Below are 24,164 nucleotides of genomic sequence, written 5' to 3'. Positions count from 1 at the left end.
ACTAAAATGCAGGCATGTTTAACAGGTCTCCTTGTGTTATCTGCAGTGCACCATTATCGCCACAAGCCATTACAGTCATACATACGCCACTGTATAAAAGCTACTGTTTTTAAAAAACTGTATAAAAGCTACTTTCAAATTGTACAGCTTAACAACAACAAGGTGTCCGGCTTCATTTGGGAGCACAGTTTTATTTGTTTGTCGTCTTCATTTGGTGTGGGCTGCTCTTTGATATAATCAATTTGAGAACACTGTAAACTAAGGTTCCACTTAATAACATTAATTAAACACAGGGGTTAATATTAATAAAGTAATTTCTATGGTGCTTGGTGGTGTTTGGAGTTTTCATAATGCTGAAGTTAATGTACAGTATAAGTATAAGAATAATTTGCAAATCCTCTCCAATACAATGTAATCAACTCCAGCATTTTTCATTATCATTAAGTTAATTAATATTTAGATTCATGGTTTATTCAGGTTAAATAATGAATAATGAACCTAATGTACTGAGTTCATACGAAAAGTGAAGCAACAAAATTCAATGTCAAAGTGATGATGTGTCTTCAGCACTTACAGGATCTGCAGGGCAGAGATCTTGTCCTTGAGGACCTCCTGGGCCTTGTTGAAGTCAGACAGCATGATCTGCTTCTCTCGGCTGTGGCTGACGCTTATTTCACCCACCTCCCTCTCATGCCTCTTGGTAAGGTCCTGCTCATGAGCTCTAAGCAGACATACAACCACATCATCATTCGTTATCATCTCGTTAACAAAAATATAATATGTTATCATCTCTATAACAACATTACCATTTGTTATTGTCTATTCATCATCAACTCTTTAACAACAATATCATAGTTATCATCTCTATAACAAAATGAACATTAGTTATCACCTCTATAATGACATTATAATTCATTCTCATTAGAATGAGTAGTACTTTTTGTTTTAATCACATTAACATTTATTATTGTCTCAGTGACAACATCCCTATTTGTTATCTTCGCCATAACAGCATTATTATTATCATCTCTATTTTTACCATTTGTTATTGTCTTTATAACAACATATTATGTTGTGTTTTATCGTCTCAAAAATGTAGAACTGTAAATGCACTTCTTTCTAATGTGACAGCTGGTTAATTTATTTGCATGCAACGTCGTGTTATAATTACCTTGCAATATTTTGCTGTGTTATCAAAAATGTCTCCTCTCTCCATAATAGCACAGTGCAGTGTTGTTTCATTTTTTTATTAGAAATTATATAAATATGTTTATTTCTCTGAAGTGTTACTCCTCTGTCTCAGGGATACATTTGTATCTGGAGAGGAGTCCTTAGAAGGATCTTTCATAGATGAAGCTGAGTCACTGTGTCCTGAGGGACGATTTCGCCCAGCAGTATTAGCTTTTCACACTCCTTTGCGCCTGCATTAGCATCTATATTACCACTGCTTTCAGTCAGCTTAACCCTTTTAGCCTCCCTGGTCTTTCACATCAAACTGTTTATGAATTATATATGCTCTGACAGTAATTCCCCTTGTAAGAAATGAAAGTATTCTTTGCTGTTTTGAAGTCGACTTAAGACCTATGTACCGGGGAAAAAAAATATGCAGCCTTGTGTCCAGTGAAAATGTAATGAGCTGAAATTGACTGAAATTGACTGATAAGGACTTATCGCAAGGTTGGCACACTGTGTGATTCATGTGTCCAGTTGGATATAATTAGCAGCAGTGTGAGGGTACTCCTTTAACTTTCACGGTACTCTTTAGTGGCAACTCAAAGTAATAGCAAGTACGCTGAGAGGCCTGGGGGTAAATTACTTGCTGTTGGGACCTGTGGCATTTTAATCTCCATAATATGGATATGAATATGAATATAATACATTAATATAATCTAAATTTGCTGTTGGATAAATTAAATAAAAGTGGGGAGTAGAGTGGTTTGGACCAGATGTTGGATGTCTCACCTGATCTGCAGGTTGGCCTCGCTACGAATGCGCAGCACCTCTTTGCCTTTGAGCTCCAGCTCCTTGGTGAGTGTGCTGATGGTCTCGTTCAGCGAGTGGATCTCGCGGTCCAGGTCCACGATGCGTTTCTTCCGGCAGGTCACCTCCTTCTGCAGGTCAGAGACCTGCCCGAACAGCTCCTCCTCCTGCCGAATGCACCACACGTGCAGAACAAATGAGACAGAATCACACCATCATCACAAACTCACATCCCCTGACCCTGCTCCGGCCGGTCGCAAACTCGTTTCACAGACGCATGACTGAACGTCTAAATCTGTCCATGAATATAACGAGTGGAGGAGTCCAGTCATCTGTGCACAGGTTAATTTAATTAGGCTGTTACAGAATCTGCTCACCAAAAGCAATGGCAGATCTCCTTTCCAGCCCCCGAGGCTTACAAAATATTGAACTGGGTTACATTAAAAAGCACACCATTGTGCTATAGTATAAATTAGAGAGGGATATACATGAAAGGAAAGGAGAGAACAAGATAAAGAGGGAGAGCCTGTACGAGAGAGGGAGAGAGAGAAAGAGAGAAATAAAGAGAGAGTTCTAACCTGAATATAAGATTGCGGCGAAAGAAATCGTCAGTACCTTATCCTACGCCTTATCAAAGGAACCCTTTTCATTCCCTGTGGCGCAAAGGATAATCTATGATGAAACTGTGTTGTGGCTTAATGAAATCGTCTGGTTTTGACATATCAGTTCCTGTCCGTTTTCAGATCCTCCTCATGTTCTTTCTCTAGTCTGGCAGAAAGCCCACCATTTGAATTTAGGAACTGGAGAAAAATTAGGTTGGTTTCGTTCTTATTAACTTCATCCAGGCAGACATCTCGATGGATTCGTCTCATGCATAAAAGCCCACGATTATGATACACAACACCCATGAGCACTCGTTTATTTCAGGCGTTCCACAACAAACAAACACGCTTCTTGAGGAGGAATTCTCTGATGTGCATATTAGAGAATTCCGTTTACTGGAACAGACTGCCCACACACACCGATACACACACACACACACACACACACACACACACACACACACACACACACACACACACACACACACACACACACACACACACACACACACACACACACACACACACACAGACAGACAGACAGACAGACAGACAGACATAAACACTCAAAGACAAAGGCTGAGCCCACCCATTTTAGTCATGAAATACTGAATTCAGCTGCATAATGTATAGATGCACAAGCTTTAATGGAAGGCTGCTATTAGGCTTTTCACTAATTTCCATTTCAAACGCCCAACCAGTCCCTTCAATGTGTTATGGACAGACACACACACACACACACACACACACACACACACACTCACACACACACACACACACACTCACACACACACACACACACACAATATAATTGGCAGACAGACATGCTCATCTCATTGGAAATTGTCTGATACTTTAATACACCCAGGCGGTGGTCTCTATGCTGATGAGAGCCCAGGAGAGCTCGATAGCTCTACATTGATTTGTCTGAGAGGATCTATTTCAGTGATAGCTCTCAGAATATAAAAAATTCTACTTTTCGCAGCAGCTTCAAGCCACGCAACATTGTGGGTCTTTCCAATTGTGTCTGCTGCTGTTGCTGATATCAATAAAATATAGTATATGGTTGAAAAATAGATCTACTCACAATGTTCTTGCTTTGTTCCAGAGTGTTCTCCAGCTCCACCTTGGCAGCCTTGTGCTCCTGCTGGTGGACTTGTCTCAGGTGCTCGATAGCTGTGGCATGCAGGTGATTGAGCTCCGAACGCAGGGATGCTGCGGGACAAAGGGGATAGTAATGCACCACGATCATGCTACCAGCTCAAAAAGCATGAAAAAGCAGACTATAAACAAACGAAAACAGTACCCTAGAAGTAAACTACAAAAATGTTACAGTAAAGAAAACTGCACAATATAACAGGATACAGGGACAGATATAAGAAGAGTGAGATTGAAGCAAGAAGTAATTGGAGAGGACTGAGATAAGGATAGATACGGGATGAATGAGACAGGAGTGAGACAGTGCTAAGACAGGTGTGAGACAGGAGTGAGACAGCGCTAAGACAGGTGTGAGACAAGAGTGAGACAGTGCTAAGACAGGTGTGAGACAGGAGTGAGACAGCGCTAAGACAGGTGTGAGACAGGAGTGAGACAGCGCTAAGACAGGTGTGAGACAGGAGTGAGACAGCGCTAAGACAGGTGTGAGACAGGAGTGAGAAAGTGCTGGGACAGGAGTGAGACAGTGCTGGGACAGGAATGAGACAGGAGTGGGACAGGAGTGAGACAGAACTGAGAAAGTGAGACAGCGGTATGGTCCGCACCCAGCATGGCCTTGCCCTCGTCCTCGAGCTCGAAGCGGAGCGTCTGCAGCTCCTGCTCAGACTGCTGCCGCAGGATCTCCAGCGTCTGCCTGTGCGCCTCCCTCAGAGCCTGCAGCTCCCCGTGTTGCTCCTGCTTCGTACGCTCATCCAGCTCCTACACACACACACACACACACACCGCACACACACACACACACACACACACACACACAGGCATTATAGATGCTCACACATATAGTGCATAGTCATAACATACACACTCATAGTCATAACATACACACACAGACCCAGTCATAACACACACACAGACATGCAACACACACCTTCATAGTCCACACACACAACACAGACGTATATAAATCACACAGATAATACAGCCACACACATCCAGAGAGCATTCACACAGGCACACTCACAGACACACAGCACACATAGATTGCATTCAGTGCAAGCAGAGAAGAAAATAAATGGCTCTGTGGACCACAGATTCTTGCACCCCTGCTGACACAAGCAGGTGAACACAAAACTGATTCACCAGATGACATGACACATGACCACACACACATACATACAGACACACACACACACACACACACACACACACACACACACACACACACACACACACACACACACACACACACACACACACACACATGCACTCTTTCTCTCACACACACACAATGACACAATCAATCTAAAATGAATTTCTTAGAAAGTGCTTGTCTCTGATACTCTGCTGCGTGGCACGGCAGCAGCCTCGGCTCCCCATGACACCATAATACGGCCCAGCGGGGCCTCCCTTTCAGCTACATCTCTGCCTCATCACTGCCTCTTTCTCATTCCCCATTCATACCTGCCGGCCTCTGACACCCCCCCCCCCCCCCTACTACCCTGTCAACGCTACCCACTACCCTGTCAACGCTACCACCCCCCTCTCCTGAACTGCAGAAAAGCTCAGAAAAGCTGGCTGTGCCATTAGACACATTCACGCTCTAACACACTGGGATTCCTGATGGAAGAGCGCAACTTTGTTTATTTATTTATCAGTAATCCTGAGGACGGAGAAAGAAGCTTAAAAAGGAGGCCGCTCTCTTGGCCAGGCTTGCATGGCAAGGAGGCGGGGGGGGGGGACGCGTTGGGGGTGAGGTCACGTTAGCTTATGCACAATGCTCTGCTCTAAAGGCCTTGTTCTGGATGGAGTCTAAATATACCACAGCAAACCCTGACGGCAGAGGAAAAGGAGGTTGAGAGGTGGAAACAATCTCCAGCGTAGCATCTGCCAGACACTGTACGGGTGATGGGCTGTCACGTCTGTCATAGCAATGTTTTGAAATTTCAAAGAAAAATCCAGTGGAGATATTTGCCTGAACTATGTTACTGGGTGGGCCTCCATGTTATCTTGGTTTAGGCCTTGGGATCTTTACAGTGCCTTGAAACAATGCCGATTGTTGATGGTGCTTTATAAATAAATAAATAAATGAAAGGGAATTGAATTGAATCTATCGAGGACTGACAGTGATGGAGCAGACAAATAAGACACATAATGAGACGTAATATGATCTATTCATGACTGACAACAGTGGGCTGGAACTGATACATGGAAACAAGGAATTAGTCGAAATGTAATCTTTTCATGAGCGACATAAATGGACCTGATAAAAGATGACAAATTACTGTTCTCAAGATCCATACTCTGAGTCATACCAGCCTAGAACTAGTCCTCCACTAGCCCAGGCCAGCTCAAAAGCAGCATATCTGAGCCACCGAAAGCAGTAAAGACCGAATGCTTTATCACTTTTACCACGAGAGACAGCGACAAATCATGATTTTCCAATGAGATCTTAAATTCTGAATCATAGCAGTCAAGAACTAAAAAAATCCCCTTTAACACACTGAAGGCTTTAAGAAAACCGCACACTAACTGTCAGAGACACAAAGAACTTATGATTTTCGAATAAGATCCATATTAACAACAAATCATAATTTTCAAGTGAGATCCATCTTCTGAGTAAAGCTCAACACATCCAACTCCACAACTTCTTGAACAGCAAATTGAATCATTTTAAGTACAAAACATTACATTTACCATGAATTCGGCACTGGGCCCTTGGGCCACGGCTGAGTCGCTGGAGTTACTTCGTCGTACTGGGGTGAAGGCAGACAATGTGGTGGGGTGGCAGCATCCAGAGAGTGACAAGAGCAGCGGGGTGAGGAGAATGAGTCCCACTGCACTGTGGAGTGGGGGTGGGTTGTTGGAGGTGAGGCTGACGGGGGGGGGGGATGGAGAGACAGTGATGATGACAATCATTCAGGGAGGACAGACACTCTGAGACATGTACGGATGGAGGTGAAATGTACAGTGAACCGTTTATATTCATGTTTTTTTTTTATCCAAAAGCACGACTTTACAGTCTCCATGTAGATTTACATTTTCATCGGTGTGTGTACTCCTTGGGGACTGAGCCCATGACCCTGGGGTTGTTAGCGCCATTACCTTGATGTTGTTAGCACCTTGACTTTGATGTTTTTAGCGCCTTGCTCTACCAGTTTAGCTACAGGTCAGAATCAGATGGTATTTGGGTTCTGGAATGGCTACATCCTGCATCGATGCTATGACTGGATCAGATCCATTGAAGAGTCAGATGCTATCTCATGTTTTCTAGATCAGTGTCAAACAGGCACTTGAAGCATAAATAGCCACTTTTGATAAAAGTCAGATGAGAAAGAAAAACAAAGAAAATGCCATCTGTATCAGCTGAAAACCGTGAGCTCATCCCATGACTCAAATGAACATCGTCTGAATCATCACGCCCATCTCACAGCCTCTGGGGCCCAAAAATAGCAACTCACTCTCTCTCTGCAGGTCTAGGATGAGTGCATGCAGGAGCACTCATTTAATGGCATGCCATGCAGGCACAGTCTGGGGACAAGCCAGAATAAAGACTGTTATTCACTACTGTCATCTAGCTTTAATGTGTACTAATCATTGCTTCATTAAATGTCCTCATTACTGTGTTAAAAAGTATACACAGGCTCTAAGATCCAGGTTTAGCATTGCATTTGCCATCCATGTCTGTTTGTATGACTGTACATCAGAGGGCCCTGGATTCAATATCCTCAGGCTGATGGGCATCAATATGTATTAGATCCCATGATGCTAATATGCACAGATCATTATTATTATTTTTTTTTTTTACTTGAGGCTGGTAAACTTTAATCAGCTTTCTGTTCCCTGAGGTTAGTACGCTACTAACTGATCCTGGTAAGCTTATTATACAGGTTAGGTAATGTTGGTAAGCATAGTGTACCTTAATATTGGCTATACTTAAGCTTAATGTAGTCGGTAAACTCTGATTAGTATAGTATATCAGGGCTCTCAAGTGTCACGCATTGAGCGTGCCAGTCACTCATTTCGGTCTTTAATCACGCACTCCCGCCACACATCGTATTTCTCACGCTGAAAAAAACCTCTAGGCTATTTAATGTGCCGCAGCGTGCAAACATGACCTGGCCGCGCTGCCTCACCATGGAGGAATCAAGCACGTCTTCCCGAATCCCCTGGAATAGCCAATCAGAAAAAAAATCTTTTGTATCTGTTGTATCTGGGTTAGATTTAATCCAGCAACCAATGAAAATAAAGCATCCTGGCATTTGATCTTCCAAAAGTTTCGTTCACCTGAGGAAACCACTGTTTTAATGTTACGACAAATTCACAATGGTTTGATACAAGCAATGACAACTTGACTGCAGTTAGAGAATTTTTCCCAGATAATTAGCATCAGTTTTTAATGAGTGTTTGTAGCCAACACAGTTTGAGGCTACAGCCTGCCTTTTCACTATAGATTTGACTCCGAACTTCGTTAATAGGCTATAATAAATTCGATTAGGCCTATAAAAAATATATATAGCCTTCAATTCTAACGAATATTAGGCAGACCTTAATATTCAATGATGTTATGGGCATTATTTTTTGTAAATGTGTTTGCTTGAACATTATATTCAGATTCCGAGGCTACTTCACGCCTGGTAAAGTTGTGAATTGCGAACTCATTAGGCATACTAGCATGTTATAAATATCCTGGCCATGGATGCATTAATCATTGCATCTGTCTTTCAATGATGTCAAGTAAAAAACAAATGAGTATACTGGTGCTCTATCTGCAGCCAAGAGAACTCCTGTGCCCATCAAGGGCATACGGCAGGGGCGGGGCGAGTTAAATGTGGGCGTGTCGGGGGCGTCGTCGGGGATTTGTCACTCTTTAGAGACCTGGTTTAACCTTCATGCTGGCTAACCACCCAGTTACCCAGCCTTAAGTTAGCTAAACTCTGCCTTTAGGGTAGATAAGGCCTTGTGACAATAACGTACCCCGAGGTTAGCCAAGCTTTGTAACTAAGCTTTTGTAACTTTAGCATACCCTGAGGTTAGCCAAGCTTTGGTTAGCATAATGTACCCTCAGATTGCCTTAGGTTAGCTAAACTAATGTGAGCATGACATACCCTGAGGTTGCCTATGATTCAGTGATAGTGACTATAACATACCCTGAGTTTGCGTTGGCGGGCTTCCTCCATGGTCCGCACAGCAATGCAGTGGGCCTCCTGTAGGCGGCGCTCACGGTGCTGGTGGTCCAGTGTCATCTCCTGCATCTCCTGGGCCAGGTGCTCCCGCTCTTGGGCAAACTTGGACTGCATCTGCTGCAGGGCACTCTTGGACTGGGAGAGCTGCAGCTCCAGACTCTGCTTCAGCAGAGAGATCTGAGAGACGGGATGGACAGAGAGAGAGAGAGAGAGAGAAATAGACAATAAGAGAGAAAGCAAGAAAGAAAGGGGGAGAGAAAAGGAGAGAGGGCAAGAGAATGGGGGAGAGATAGAGAAATTAGATAAAAAGAGAAATACAGAAAGGGAGATGGAGAGAGAGAAAGAGAACAGTCCATTTAACAGTGCAATATGGATGATAGATGTTCATAATGATGTTGATGTTCATGTTGATGTTGATGATGATGATGAGTACAAAATTAGGACAAAATACAAAAACACATAAATATAACCTAACCTAAATTATAATCACAAAAAACAACCTTCCATTCAACATACATGTGGTTTTGGATTAAGCTCTGGGATTAAGCTCCATATTTAGTTTCAGGATTGACTGGTGCACCGAAGAGATTTTTAATCTTACCCTCTAAAATGGCGGAACCATGTATCTCTGATGGTAACAATTCGTATTCACTATTCAGGACATGGTTGGGATCAGAGACAATGTTGTTGACCAGCCTTAATATGTTCCATAGAGGTAATATGATTCATAGAGCTTCTCAAGATGTTGGCCTACAATCTTGGTGGAACAGTTTTGACCTTAAAGTAGTGGATAACCACTTGTACCATGTAGTGTTACGACACTGTAGAAAACTTGTATAAAAATGAATTAGGAATAAATTAATAAATTCACAGATAAATTCAAAGTGGTCTTTCCAGGATAAAAGCTGATCTATCATTACACCCAAGTATTTATAATGAAAATGCTAGCTTGATTTTTTTTCAAGTGTTCAGAGAGCACAGCAAAAATAAAAGCTTACAGAAATACAAGTGAGTTTTCCATACAGACATGAGCACAGCGGCCCAATGGCATCAGAAACACTTCCTACCATTTTTTTCTTTTCTTTGTCTTTTGGGAGCCTGCAGCTAAACTGGCAGCTTAACATAAGACAAACATCACAGGTGCCTTTTTAAAAACACAACATTTGTTTGAGCTTGACTGAGTTGATTTTTCATTAGAAAAAAAAAAACCATCAACAAAAACATCAAACTAACAGCTGGGGTGGCCTTTAGCAACAGCTGAGAGCATGTTAACAGAACTCCTGAGGAAAATCAGTCCAGGGCACCTTAGCATGTGCATGGCAGGTGGTCTTTGACAGTGAGGCTTTGCCAGTGATTTATTACAAACAGCACTCAGTAACAGGCCATGTTTCACACACTACAAGACAAACCGCAGGAAAGTAATCCCAACAGTCTAGCCTACACAAGCAAGCTAGAGCGCACAGGAGGAAGAAGAAAAAGAAGAAGAAGAAACATTTATTTGATCCTAATACAATCTGAAATAAGATGGAGCCAAGATTAGAGTCTGGCGAACATGAGAGAGCTGCCGCAGTTCTAACAAATAGAGCAAATAAACTCAAAGGAATAGGAAAACAAATCCTTATCTCAAGCGCAGAGTCAGGGTCTAAAAACAAAAGGAAAGATGGGGAGGAAGAGCAGAGAACATGTTAGCCTGCTAACGCACTAGCGCACGCGTCGGACGCGTCTCTAGCTGTTCGAAAGGCGAACAGATGAGCTCACCTACACTGAGGGAATCTTTAAGGCCCTGGGAAATTTTGTCTCTGCAGATTAAAGAGAGCGGGTAAGAGAGAGAGAGAGATGGAGAGAGAGAGAGAGGGGGGGGGGGGGGGGGGGGGGGGGGAGTGTACTCGGCTCAAGGCATTATAGCAGCGCGAGTAATAGAAAGGCAGGGAGGAAGCAGAGAAGAAGAATTTATATTGCACTATTATTGCTCTCTCTACAGGCATGATGCACACACTTGCAAATATCTACACACACACACACACACACACACATGCACGAACATACACTCACACAAACACACACACAATGGAGAAAATAATTACTAAAAAAAACTATTCTCCACTATTCCATTCAAGCTCTTTACAAGGGACCCACATTTTTTGTTTTTTTTACAAAAGTGAGCAATTGGTTTGCATTATTAATTAACATATCCAGAGGACAATACAATGATGGGTTTTAAATGAGATCTAGATATTAAATCAAATATTCACAATTTGTCAAAATCTTATGAAATATGAATCCAACCTATTCCCTCAATTGCCCTAAAGAAGATTCAAATTAATAACTGGACATAGAGAACCACTTCTATGAAACCAGACTGCAAAAACCTCCACATTTACTTAGGACTACGCTAGGCCTGTGTCCTGCTGGGCCTATACAAATCTCTCAGCTTCACTGGGAGATACATGTGCTGACAACACAAAGGATATGTGTTATATATGGCAAAATAAGTAATAAAAATAAATGCGGCAGCATTTGGGACTTCTTGCTTTAAAACGCCACTCAGTAACATTGGCTTGACACATTTAAAAATCTACTTAAAACAGCATAACGGAACAATTGCTAATCACTAACGAGATGCTAGTGGCAAAAACCAGTGAAACCTCTTGATATGTGCTTACTTTGACACTATGACAAACTTATGCACAATTGTCCCACTTTTCCTCTTCACATTTCATGTGATATAACTTTTTTGAGGACCTAAGAGGTATACACAGGACCAAACAAGAGACAACAGACTGCTATACCAGATTTTGAATGGAAAATAAAGTTTAAGTTAATTAAGGTTAATTTTAAATGTTTCTGGTTAAATAGCACCATTACAATGAAGAATGTCTCAAAGCACTTTACAGAGCCCATGTCGGGCCTGTCAGACATTTCAGCAAAGCAGCCTCTGTTACATGGCCTCTAACGCTTGGAGAGATGGTGATGAGTCTGTGAGGACTGACAGCAAGGCAGAAGGAATTAGACAGACGTATGTCAATGAGACCGAGAGGAGACCAAAAGGGCCCTACAGAGATTGGCACATCAGACGGATCAGTGTAGGAACTCCCCCCCCCCCCCCCCCCCCCCCCCCCCCCCCCCCCCCCCACCCAAAAAAAATCCTGCTCAGATATTTGAAGAAGAACATCTGACATGAGTGTTTGTTCACGAGGGACCAATACAAGCTGAGCGGATCGAATGCTCAACCCACCACTGACAGAGATAAATGAGGAGGGCTTTCTGGCTAATAGTGCTGTGTTGGTCGATACTGGCAGGCAGAAATGGGTGTAACATCTATTTCTCAGGCTTGACTCAGAGGGCTCATAGCTCTGCAGAGTTCTTTGTCTGTCACCAGCACTGCACTTCAGTTTCTGCCAATCAAAGGCTTCACAACTACCTGGTGGGTCCAGTCAGACTTGCTTAGAAAATGCTTGTGCGCGCGTGAGTCTGTTTAAGTGCGTGCGTATATGTGTGTGTTGGCATGAAGTAGAGTAGGCCGGCTACACCCAGAGGATGGTGTGTTTATGCTGTGTGAGGGGAGCGTCTGCAGAGGGTTACCTGCTCTAGCAGGTCCTCCACCTTCCTCTGCCAGGTCTCGCGGGCGGCCATCATCTCCAGGTCCTTCTGCTGGGAGAGCTGAGTGAGGGTGGCCTGCCGGTTCGCCTCGTGCTCATCTCCCAACTCCTCACGCAGGGACTCCAGCTCAGCACTGAGAGAGGGAAAGAGAGAGAGAGAGAGAGAGAGAGAGAGAGAGAGAGGGAGAGAGATGGACGAAGGCAGAGAAAGTGAGAGGTGGAGAAAGATATAGAGGGACAGAGAGAGGAAATGAGGGAAGAAGAGAGTGAGAGAAGGAGGAGATAGACAGAGAGAGAGAGATGAAAGCAGAAAAAGGAAGAGATAGGGAGACAGACAGACAGACAGGGGAGAACACAGAGATATATAGAGAGATACAAATCCCAATTAGAATCTGGTGAAACATCTTTGATAATATAGTCATGCTATTATACAGATGTATGATTTATGGCCCCCTCAGTAAGCTAGGCTACACTAGCTGTCAAAAAGTCCCTGTGTGCCAAATTATGTAGAAATATTCTCAAGATTCAAAGGAAAACACCCACAAATGCATGCAGGGCTGATTAAGGTAGACCCATTGGGGTTAAACACACAAAATACACTGCAATTTTAAGCACTTCAAACTCAAGAGATCAGCCCTGAAACCAGCCTCCTCTGTCAGTTGGTTCTGAAGTCAGCTTACACACTGTTTATTTTCTGATTCTCAGAATAACACCATTTACTAAAGTCAAATGAGAATGACCCAAATAAAGAATCAAAGCAAGAATGAACCAAAGGACCTAAGATTCTTTGGAACACTCCAATCAAACCAAATCACATCACAAATTAGAATGCTACTTGGCACTAAAGAGATATAATCATCATCAGAGATACACAGCAGAGACAGATCCTTACCAAGGACAGGCTATGTGAGCACAGTCTTGCCATAGAGAAAGGACAATACAATAAAAGCATGGTGTCCAAAAGAGCTAAACATTGTTTTACAATTCTCAGACATAATTCCTCACTAAAAGACACAGATAAAGTGTCACAAATATTAGGAGGACATGCTGCTTCACTGGCTGCACAATATGATGCAGCCTGCCATAGCATGAGGACAGGGAGTCTGACATCTACTCGTGATGCTTAAACTAATGTTTGTATTTCACCTTCTCTAAAGGTCTGTGTGTGTGTGTGTGATTATGTGTGTATGTGGTGTGTGTGTATGGTATGTGAGTGTTTTTTAACCTAAATTCCATATTACAAATGAATGTGTTGTTTTATTATTCTTTGTGCTCTGGCAACACTGTGTATAAACAGACATGCTGGAAAAAGCGTTACTAAGGAGTTACTAAGAGCAATTCACAAAATATTTTATCCCTAAAAGTAGCACCTAAGTCTAGGACAGCTTAAAACTCCTCATGAGGACTCCTAAGTCACTAAGACCTATTCACAAAAAATCGTAAGATGGCTGCAGCCGACTTGGAATTGATAAAAGACATTGCCTAAACCGTGAAGGTATTAATATTGTCGTAGAATTAGCGCGGGATGCAATGACGCCTTTAAACAACGATGTGTCCCGAAGTGAAATGTTTGGAAACATAAAGATAGCCTATTTGGCTTCGCGGAAAACGCAAATGACGACACTGGGAATCATCATTCAGCCGTTTAATTCATCAAACTATCAACGCACTGTAGACCCCACATCATCCAACAGTTGGATGTACCGATGACTTGTGCATTTCAACGGAGAGCGGTCTGCAGAAGGTTTTTGAGAACTTACCAGCTGGATGCCGCTGGGGTGACAGTGGCTATTGGTCCTGGGACCAGTAGGCTTTCGCTTAGGCTATACGTTTCACGTTCGTTTCGCTTTGATCAATTAAGATTGGAGGGCTTAAAGGGCCGCATGTGCTGATATTTGAAGTGGTCAAGGGCTGGAAATATAATAGCCTTACAGTTTGCTGGGTGCTTTAATTATTACTGCCTTGATTATATGCAATTGCCATATTTTATATTGATCGCTTTATATTTCTCTTAACGTGCAAAGTGTCATTCCCGTTGGATGCACAAACTTGTCATCATGCGTGTGCATTCTGCTGACTGCACTGTCCATAACTATTTAATATGACTTAATTTGAAGCCTAGGTTATTCTCTTATTTTCAGTCGATATAGTGGGATTGTTAGAGAGACGTCACAAATGAGTTTTTAATGAGAGAGCCTGTCAACAACCAATCACCGTCCTCACCCCTTCTAAACTCGTGCATGAGAAGCGACGTCATCCATAGCAACGGAGTTTTTATCTTAAGCTTAGGAGTTGGTATTATCCTTAATATGAGTAGGTCTCAGAGCCGTTGTGAATCACTTTTAAGAAATTACTCCTACGTAAAAGGTTTTAGCGCGAGTTAGGAGCACTCCTAGTGGTAAGATAAAAGGCTTTGTGAATACGGCCCCAGATCCGGAATATATACAGACAGGAAGTGATGGAGAAAGAAACAGAGACTGCTAGACACACTAAGAGTAGGAGAGTGAGAGCTGGAGCAGTGAGAGAGCGTGACAGAGCGTACTACAGTGAAACTGTGAGGGAATGAGAGCAAAGCTGTGGGAGATGAGTGGCACTTACAGAACACATGACAGTGAGATAGTGAGAGGGAGTAAGTATGAGTATGAGTGAGTGTGTTGTAATTTAGAGAGAGAGAGTGAAGGTGTGCAAGAGAGTAAAAGCAATGCAGTGTAAGCTCATCCCCCGCTCTGAACCTAACACTGCATCATTTTGAAAGCACCATTTGATGTGTTTCATCACAGTTCCGTCATATCATTTAGTTCACAGCCAGAAAAACAAACAAACACTTTTCAGGGTGCACTTATACTTTCACCGTGAGGAGTAGGAGTAGTGAAGACAGGTTAAAATATGACAGTGTGTGAGATTATGACAGTGTGGGAGTGTGACAGTATGTGACAGTGAGATAAGAAGAGTGCAAGAGAGTAAAACCACAAGGCGATCGAGCGCGAGGGAGTGAGATCACTGAATATGTCTGTGAGAGAGTGCACAAGGATAGTATGAAAGACTGTGAGACAGTAACAGCAGAACTTGAAAGAGTGAGAAGAAGTCCAAGTGAAGTATGAAAGTGTCTGAGACAGTAAGAGCTCAAAAGAGTGTGTGGGAGTGAGTGGGTGTCAGAACGTGTCAGAGTGGAGCGTGACGAGGCAGCGAGTCCCGGTGCCCTAAAGTTCAGCACCAGGAAGTGTCAGTAATTACACCACTTGGAAAATTCAATCTAAACCCACAGTGCCGCTAATTAGCATATGCTAATCCCCCTGGACGACTCCTTTATAGGATTTGTCATGGATTGTGCTGTGGAGAGAGAGTGCACAGTGAGAGACAGTGATGCGCTATTTAGGAGCTCCCAGGAGGAGAGCAGAGGAGAGGAGAGGAACAGGAGCAGGAGCAGGAAGGAGTGAGCAATGAGCAGCAGGGACGACACACACACACACACACACATACACACACACACACACACACACACACACACACACACACCTCAGAGCTGCTGTCCACTTCATATCCAGGTCCTCTGCCATTTTGTCCATCTTCTGCTTCTCCTCGGTCTTGATGGAGATGACCTTGGCCTCGTGCTGTTGCTTCTCGGTCTCGATTTCCTCCTGTGTGGGGGTGTGTGTGTGTGTGTGTGTATGTATAGTGTACAGTTGTAAATAAATACAGATGTGGGTATGGGTTATTGTGGGGTTGCATGTGTATGCATGTGGGTTGGCATGTGGATATGTGTGTTAATATATATATAGGTGTGTTTGTTTGTGTGTGTGTGTGTGTGTGTGTGTGTGTGTGTGTGTGTGTGTGTGTGTGTGTGTGTGTGCGTTCAGTTTGGGAGAAAGGGATGCAAAAAAGCAGAATGAGTCATGGCCACAACGCACAGAGCACAGTCGATGCCACGGCGCTCATGACAAAATGGAGTCCTCTGAGAGAGGCTGTCTCCATTTTAGAGTGCCAAGACCCACAGAAGAGGAACAATAGCTGTCGTTTGGGTCGCCTCAGAAGCTGCGTGTGGACTCATTTCTTTTTTAATTACTCTGCCATGGTGGCTAATCCATTTCCCAGGCCTTTCGCACTTCAAACAGCCCAACCCATTGATGTTTTTATCACCAGTCAAAGCATGCAGAGACAGTCATTTTGTGCATTAACTGTCCACAAAAATAAACTACAAAACCCCCAAGGGATTAACTGGGCGTGTTAATTATGCTGAGTCATTGTTTCCTACCTGGAGGTCTGTGAGCATGTTGCTGGTCTCCCGGACTCTGGCTCTGGTGGCGTCCAGCTCGATGAGCAGCTTCTCCTGCGTCTCCTTAAAACAGCAGATGTGGCCTTGGGCAGACTGCAAATTAAGTTCTCCATCCTTCACCAGCTCCTGCAGGTGAGACACCTGCTAGGCACAGAGATGGGAGGTCATAATTCATTATTCTACACAGACTAAGAGTAAAGATCGAAGAATTATACCGATGCAAAATACAACTCTTTAGGCACTAGTTTGAGGGCGAAAACGGCTGGCGGGAATGGCTGAATGGAAATGTAGGAGCACTGTTGCACAAAAAGAGACGCTTCACAGAGAGAAGTAAAAAAAAAAGAGGCTGAATTGGGAAGAGCCAGGCCGAATCCATATCCCAGAGACCAGGGAAGGACCTGATGCATAATCCATAACCCAGAGACAGGGGAAGGACCTGATGCATCATCCATAACCCAGAGACAGGGGAAGGACCTGATGCATCATCCATAACCCAGAGGCAGGGGAAGGACCTGATACAGAATCCAAAACCCAGAGGCAGGGGAAGGACCTGATACATAAAACACGAAGTGCAGCAGTGACCTGTAGCCTATATGGGGAATTCATTAGATGTGGGAAGTTGGATGAATGCAATCTCTTTCTGTATTTTGTTGCAGCCAAGAACAGAGATTTTTCTTATTCTGCCTTCTATTCTAATTACACTACAATAACTGAATAGAAATGACAAGAAAAGTCTTGTCTTTAACGTCAAGGATGACATTAATTTAAAGCTGAATGAGAATTGAATCTAAATCAGACTACCTGGACGTTTGAGTCTTTCAAGTGGTTTAATGTTTAAAACCAACATTTTTAAAAGCCTGTCAGGATATGTCCTAACTTTGAGGATATCCGAGATAGATTAATTGCATTAACCCATAACACAGGTTTGCTCCTGCTTCCAGTAAAGGGTGATATTTTTTTGCCAGATAGATAAATCAGACTTTGGCATACTTGACCAGAGCGATGCTTATATCCAAAATCCACACATTGGTGGTGTTCAACACAACCCACCCAGATGGAATAGGATATTTTCGCCTGAGTTTCCACTGAAGAGCATGAATGAAGCAAAAATACATCAGACGTATCTTTTCTGCACTGCTCAATTTTGAATATCAGTCCCCTGTTTGAATCTTACTGTCACTTTGATGGAATGCAAATAACTGTTTCTCATGCACACAGATGAAAAGCCATTAAGTCTTTAGAGCTAAACTGTCTGATTCTGTTAACCAGCATGACGAAAAAAATGATGATCAAAAAGTACCTTTTCTTTCACTGCCTAATTGTACATATCAGAGCTTTGGTTGAAGTTTTTAATTTTGGTGAAATGAAAAGACTAATACACATAGACAGGCTATAATCGGGAAAAGGAGAGCATCCACGACAAGCCAGTACATTTCCAGCGCCATCAGATCGTTCCGATCAACATTGTGCGAACATTCCTGAAAAGCCAGTAAGTGTTCGGAGTAATGACTGTCCCTGAAAGACCTGTAAGTGTTGAGTGTTATGAGAGCGTTCCTTGCCTCCTGGTTGGCGATGCTGAGTTTGGCGTTGAGCTCCTCGCGGAGGTTCTCCAGCTGCTGCTGCAGGTGGTTCCTCTGTTCCTCCAGCGACATACGCCGGATCTCATACTGTTGCCCCATGTCCTGCCAGGATGAGAACAACAGCACAGTATCAACAAAAACATCACAGCCACAATAATAATGACACATTATCAACAACAGCACTGCATCAACGTTAACATCACAGAATCAACGACAGCACAGTATCAGCAAAAAAACGCACACTGCATCAACATTCGCATCACAGAATCGACAGTAACAGCACAGCATCAACAATAAAGACACAGAATAATAACATCACGCCAAAACAAGGATGATTGATGTCTGTGCTCCCTCTGGTTATCATTGATTTTCTACGGGCAACGATGTCTGCAGTGGAACTGAGCGTTTTGTTGGATTCACTGTCCTTACAAAAAGTATAAAATCCAGCATATGAACAGAATTTGGTTGCACAAGGGAAAGAATTCGAAGAGTGGGACAGGCAGGGACAGTGACACTAATCAACAATTTGGCGTGTTTGGGGCATGTTTTAACAGGCAGCTACTTTCTGTATCGTCTTCAAATTCATTTTGATGGTATATGGTCAAACACACCTTTCACTCGCACTTGCCGTCCATCCAAGCAACAAAATGTAAGAAATACCTTCACAGCACATCAACATCAACTGTATCGCCAAAAGACCCTTGTTAGCATGTTAGCTTGTTTATAAGACAATGATTCATGTTTACAACTCCAATCCTGACACTGTGGGTCACCACCAAATGATCTTTCTCACCAGAGTATGTGTTGCTGCTAATACTAATCATTATCATGAATAAGTATCCCAGTTCCTCATAGGTATAGTCTGTTCCTGTGTCTGTCTTCTAACACCTAACAGCGCTGTTTTCTCTTGGCCTTTAACACCTTCTCAAAAAAAATTCCCCACATAATGTCTTTCAGCTCAGCAAATAAACTGACTCTGAGGTTAATTAGCTGAGCTTTTACTATCGAGTTTGCACATCTATCTAGATAATTAATCTGGAAATAGGCAATATATACAGTAAGATTTTATTTAAATGTGCTATTAGTGAACTGTGAAATATCAGTAGTTATTTTGGCAACCTTCACTCGAAACTGTCAACTAACACTGTCTGTTTCAGTGCTCATCTCCCCATCCACTGACCCATAACCACAACCTGACCCTAACATCAAACCTTACACCAAACCTTAGCTAAGTCTTTTCATATTCCTTATTTCCAATAGACTGTGTACAGACGTTTGGTAGATTGTTCATAATGGGCAAACAATCACAACGTGCGGCTGTGTATACTAACGGCGAGCCGCTGGTTCTTCTCCCTTTCGGCGGCGTTGAGCGCTTTCTCCTGCATGGCAATGTGCTTCTCCGTCAGCTCGTCCAGCGCCTGTGCCTGAGTCTCCTTCAGCCGCTCCACCTCCTCCACGTACTTGGTGTTCACCTGAGCCAGCTCCGACTCGTACTTCTCCTTCTCCTCCAACAGGGTCTGCGGGAGAAGAGGTGTGACACTGAGGCGGACTGAAAGAGCAAGCTATTCCGGTGGTGCATATTGGAGTGACTTATGCCTAGCACTAAGAGCGAAAGCATGAAAATGCACTTCAAATGTCTGTCCTATTGGACTCATCACAATTTAATAGAAAGGGAATAGCAGTCTAGGTGTGCCATCACGTAATGCCATTCTCATTTTTAGATCAGGGACATTTCAGAAATCATAAACTAACTCTGCACAAAAGGGGTTATGCAATTCAAATATTGCTAACAAACTTCATTTAACAATTTACATCTCTAGAAGAGGCTACAGTACTTAATTTTTTGTCCCTCACAAATATGGATGTATATATCTCGGCATACATCACGTGTGCATTGGCGTGTACATGCCACATGTGTGCTAATATGTTGTATCCTCTGATACATGTATGAATCCATCTGCTTGCTCCTAATTTTCTCTTCTTCTTCTCTCCTCCCTTCCCTTCTGCCCCCCCCCCTCCACCCTTTTTTTTATCTCTATCTCCCTACCCAGCTGGCGCCCAGCGGATGAGCCCCCCTTTGAGCTGAGGTTCTGCTCAAGGTTTCTTCCTGTTAAAAAGGAGTTTTCCCTTGGCCAAGTCGCCTAAGTACATGCTCTAGTGGGTTCAGTCTCTGGGCTCTGTAATATATAAATAAAATTGAATTGAATTGATTTGTGATAAAAAATGTAATGCCAGCGTTAATGTTAACTTAATGTGTTGAAACTGTTGCACATCCAATGACTTGGTTATTTCCATCATTTGTCACAAACAGTTATAACTAGATGTCACATTACACTGTTAATTGGGTAGGGGGTCAGCTAGACAGGCTCCACACCCCAACAGTGATTCTAATAAGAAGCAGCAGGCGGAGATTGTGCACGGGACGGGAAGACAGAGGAGCGTGGCATGGTGTGGTGTGCAGTGGCGTGGCATGGCGTGGTGTAGCGTGCCGCCGTGGTTTGGCCTACTTTCTCCAGCGCCTGGATATGCTGCCGCTGCTGCTCGTCCAGGCTCTTGGTCTGAGCCTGCAGCTGCTCGCGCTCTTGCTCCTGCTCCACGATGCGCTCCCTCAGACGGTTCTGCTCCGACTCCAGGTCACGGATCGTCGCCTCCTGACTCATCTGTGAGGCCTGCAGGGACCCGATCTGACCTACGAGAGCATGAACGACAGCGCTGGTTGGTGGGCTTAAAGGCATACATTACAATAATGAATCCCCCTTGGAAGCAGACCCTTTCCCTTGTTTTCACGATTTCCTCGACATGTTACCTGACACCCACAAGGAAATATGTTGTGTGCATCCTCCTTAGCATTATCAAGGATCTGATAATAGATTAAAAAGGCTGGTTGGCTTGAAGGGATCAATACAAAATGAATGACTTCCAAAATGTGCAAGGGGAATGTAGAATATTCCTTGCTGGCTTTTGAGGATTTTCTCTGACTTTGCCAGGCATATTAAAACCTGTTTTGTGTGAGTCATCCTAATAGCTGCCTCTTTTTAAAAATGCCTGATGATAGATTGGGCAGCCCAGCTGGTATCTTAAAGGAACAAAATGGCTATTTGTATTATCTCTAGAACTCAGCATATTGCCATCCCACCAGTAATTAAAAAAGACAAGATATGGGTCCTGCATGGTCAGGGTCTTATAATATCTAAGACATTTTCTACTAACATGCCAGGGCTAGTAGCTTTCAATTAAGGTGTCAGCTACTAAATGTGAAGTAATCACATACAGCCAGCTGCCGGAGGACCCTCTCCTCTGCTAAACCCTCCCGTTTCAACAGTGTCGATGGACATGAGTTTAAAGGGTTTTAAGAGGCTCACTGGCTTTGTGGAGGATCTCCCTGGCCTGCTGCTGCACGCGGTCTCGGCTGGAATCCAGCTCGTACTCTGTGTCCTTCAGCTGCATCACCCAGATCTCTCCGTCCTGGATCGCCTCCTCCAGTTGCTTGTGCAACTCCTGAGAGGCACACAACGTTACCCCGTCTCCTTTAATAGCACCACCAATGTTACATCACAGTTTATAGGAATTCAAACATCATTTTTGCCCAACACTTCTGGTTTCCTCTGTGAGGTGTGTATGTTATTGTGTGTGTGATGTTATTTTAACTGAACAGATGCCCTCACTGAGAAAATGAGCAACCACATTCTCTGGGCTGTGAGATAGTAGTGCATTACCAACATGAGTACTACTGCGTACACGTATACTATACAACTATACCACCATAACACTGCCAAAATAGCGTATACAGTTTCACCTTTATTGTGCACTCTGCGCTGTTCAGGGAGGCCTGCAGTCTGTTAGTCTTATCCCTGTTCTCTCTGCCCTCCTCCTGAGCTCTCTGGAGCTCGACGCGGAGTTTTCCCAGAGTCCTTTGCAAGGCAGCCTCCTGGAGCTGGAACTCCTTACGGAGCTCCACCTCAGTCCGCTTCCAGGCCAGGAGGTTTTCCGAGGTGAGCTGCTGCGTGCGTCTCATTGCCTCCAGCTCACGCTCGTAGAAGGCCTGGGCTTTGGTAAGCTTCGCCTCGTACTCCTCCACTAGTTGCACCTTCTCCTGTGTTAACTCCTCAACCCGGTCCATGAGCTCCTCCACCTCGGCACGGTGCAGCTCGGCCAGCTTCTCCTGGTTCAGACTGGAGGAGGCGGTTTGGTTCTGTTGACTCTGCAGAAGCTCCTGGACCTCCTGCCGGTGAGTGGCCTTCAGCTCCTCAATTGCGCGGCGTTTATCCTGCTCGAACTGAGCCTGCACCAGCCCAAAGGCGCGCAGTTTCTCTTCGAAGTCGTGGCGCATCTCCTCCACTTCGCGCGACATGCTGACCACACGCTGCGTGTGCTGCGCTTCCGTGCATAGCTGTGTGTCTTCCATGCGCTGCCGGTACATCTCGAACTCGGCCAATGCCTGGCGTTTCATGTGATCGTATAGTTCTACCGACTCCTCCAGCGACTGCAGGCGCCGCTTGAGGTCGGAGTCGTCGCCCATCTTGCTCTTGTACTGCATGATCTTCTCGCGCGTATCCGAGAGGATGTGCTGCACCTCGTCTTCGTGGGCCTCCTTGAGGGACTGGATGGCGTCCTCGTGCTCGTCGTTTTTGGTGTTGAGTGCGTAAATTACCTAGAGGAATCAACAGGCAGAATGATTGACTGAAAGGACCTGACTGCAGTACAGCAGCACGTCAACAAACAGCACGCTCCTATTTGTATGGTCTATCACTAATGGCCAGAATAATAAGTAATACTTCAGGCAGAGTACACTCACAGCAAGTAAGTGTGAAAACACTAGTTTGTGACTGTTCAGGGGTACTGTTGATACAAGTCTCAAGAGATTTCTGGCAATCCTAAATCGGTAGGGACCATCTCAACCTCTCCGCTTTTAAACTGCAGGCAAAATGAAGCTTAGACCTTCATCTTGCATATCTTGTATTTTGTTTTTGGAGACAGAGAGATCGTCTGTATTCCCTAGTGGTGAATTAACCTAGTTTATTTACTGATGTGCTCATTAGCGGATTCGGATTGATTAACTTGGCTCTCAGTTATATAAGAAGATTAAGCTGATGACACCCCCAACTGTCACAGTGATCTACAAAAAAAATCGTGATTGCAGAATACAGTTCTAGTGACAATAGTTTCACTATGTACCCTCCAGTTATGCACTTAGTCTTATTCTGTAGGTGCAGGTGCATTTTACACTATATTAATGGTATAGACAGCTCTCAGCAGGTATTTATATGGATCAATAAGGGCTGGTGGGGTAAATTAACATAGTTAATTCAAGCCAAATGAAATGATGCTCTCCAATGTGACTTTGAATTGAATTCATGAAATTGTAATGCATGTTGAAGAACTGAAAGGACAGCTTGGTAAACAAGACTACGCGCACAAATCTGCGAGTTTTAAGAAGCCATTATGACTGGAAAAAAATGAAAATTATTTAAATGTATACAGAGAGGGCCCTTAATATGTATGGACTAGCCTATGGATAACGAAGTTACTAAAACAGGTATCGTAATAGTGGTGCGACACCTTGCACGAACAAAGCAGCATCCCCTGATAGGCAGACTCCATCTACTAACCTTTGTTAGTTGTGCTATCTTTTTGCTCATTTTCAGATGCAGGTCTTGCGTGTACTCCATGTTGAGACCAGTTTCGTAAAACACATTTGTCGACGAAGAAGGATTATTCCCTAATCCAGTTGTTGAAGGGGGATTGCCAGAAGCAGGACTGTACTGCTGCTGCCAGCCCGCTCCCGTCGCCAT

At 43.7% G+C, this 24,164-nt stretch overlaps 1 protein-coding gene across 1 annotated transcript in view; it reads right to left on the bottom strand.

Annotated features, from left to right (window-relative positions):
• The window catches only part of fam184aa (family with sequence similarity 184 member Aa), a gene marked incomplete at its 5' end in the record, with an annotated part of 28,366 nt that extends 4,202 nt beyond the window's left edge, over positions 1 to 24,164 (bottom strand). The window contains 14 exons of the mRNA XM_080849783.1: positions 575 to 721; positions 1,963 to 2,147; positions 3,670 to 3,797; positions 4,343 to 4,496; positions 8,885 to 9,097; positions 12,503 to 12,653; positions 16,036 to 16,157; positions 16,772 to 16,933; positions 18,352 to 18,474; positions 19,704 to 19,889; positions 20,880 to 21,061; positions 21,735 to 21,870; positions 22,169 to 23,023; positions 23,982 to 24,164. Coding sequence (XP_080705909.1) covers positions 575 to 721; positions 1,963 to 2,147; positions 3,670 to 3,797; positions 4,343 to 4,496; positions 8,885 to 9,097; positions 12,503 to 12,653; positions 16,036 to 16,157; positions 16,772 to 16,933; positions 18,352 to 18,474; positions 19,704 to 19,889; positions 20,880 to 21,061; positions 21,735 to 21,870; positions 22,169 to 23,023; positions 23,982 to 24,164 — 2,927 coding nt within the window. The remainder of the gene's footprint in view (positions 1 to 574; positions 722 to 1,962; positions 2,148 to 3,669; positions 3,798 to 4,342; positions 4,497 to 8,884; positions 9,098 to 12,502; positions 12,654 to 16,035; positions 16,158 to 16,771; positions 16,934 to 18,351; positions 18,475 to 19,703; positions 19,890 to 20,879; positions 21,062 to 21,734; positions 21,871 to 22,168; positions 23,024 to 23,981) is intronic.

This window comes from Sprattus sprattus (genome assembly GCF_963457725.1).
Source record: "Sprattus sprattus genome assembly, chromosome: 13".
Taxonomy (NCBI): Eukaryota; Metazoa; Chordata; class Actinopteri; order Clupeiformes; family Clupeidae; genus Sprattus; species Sprattus sprattus.
This window is presented reverse-complemented; position numbering and strand designations above follow the sequence as displayed.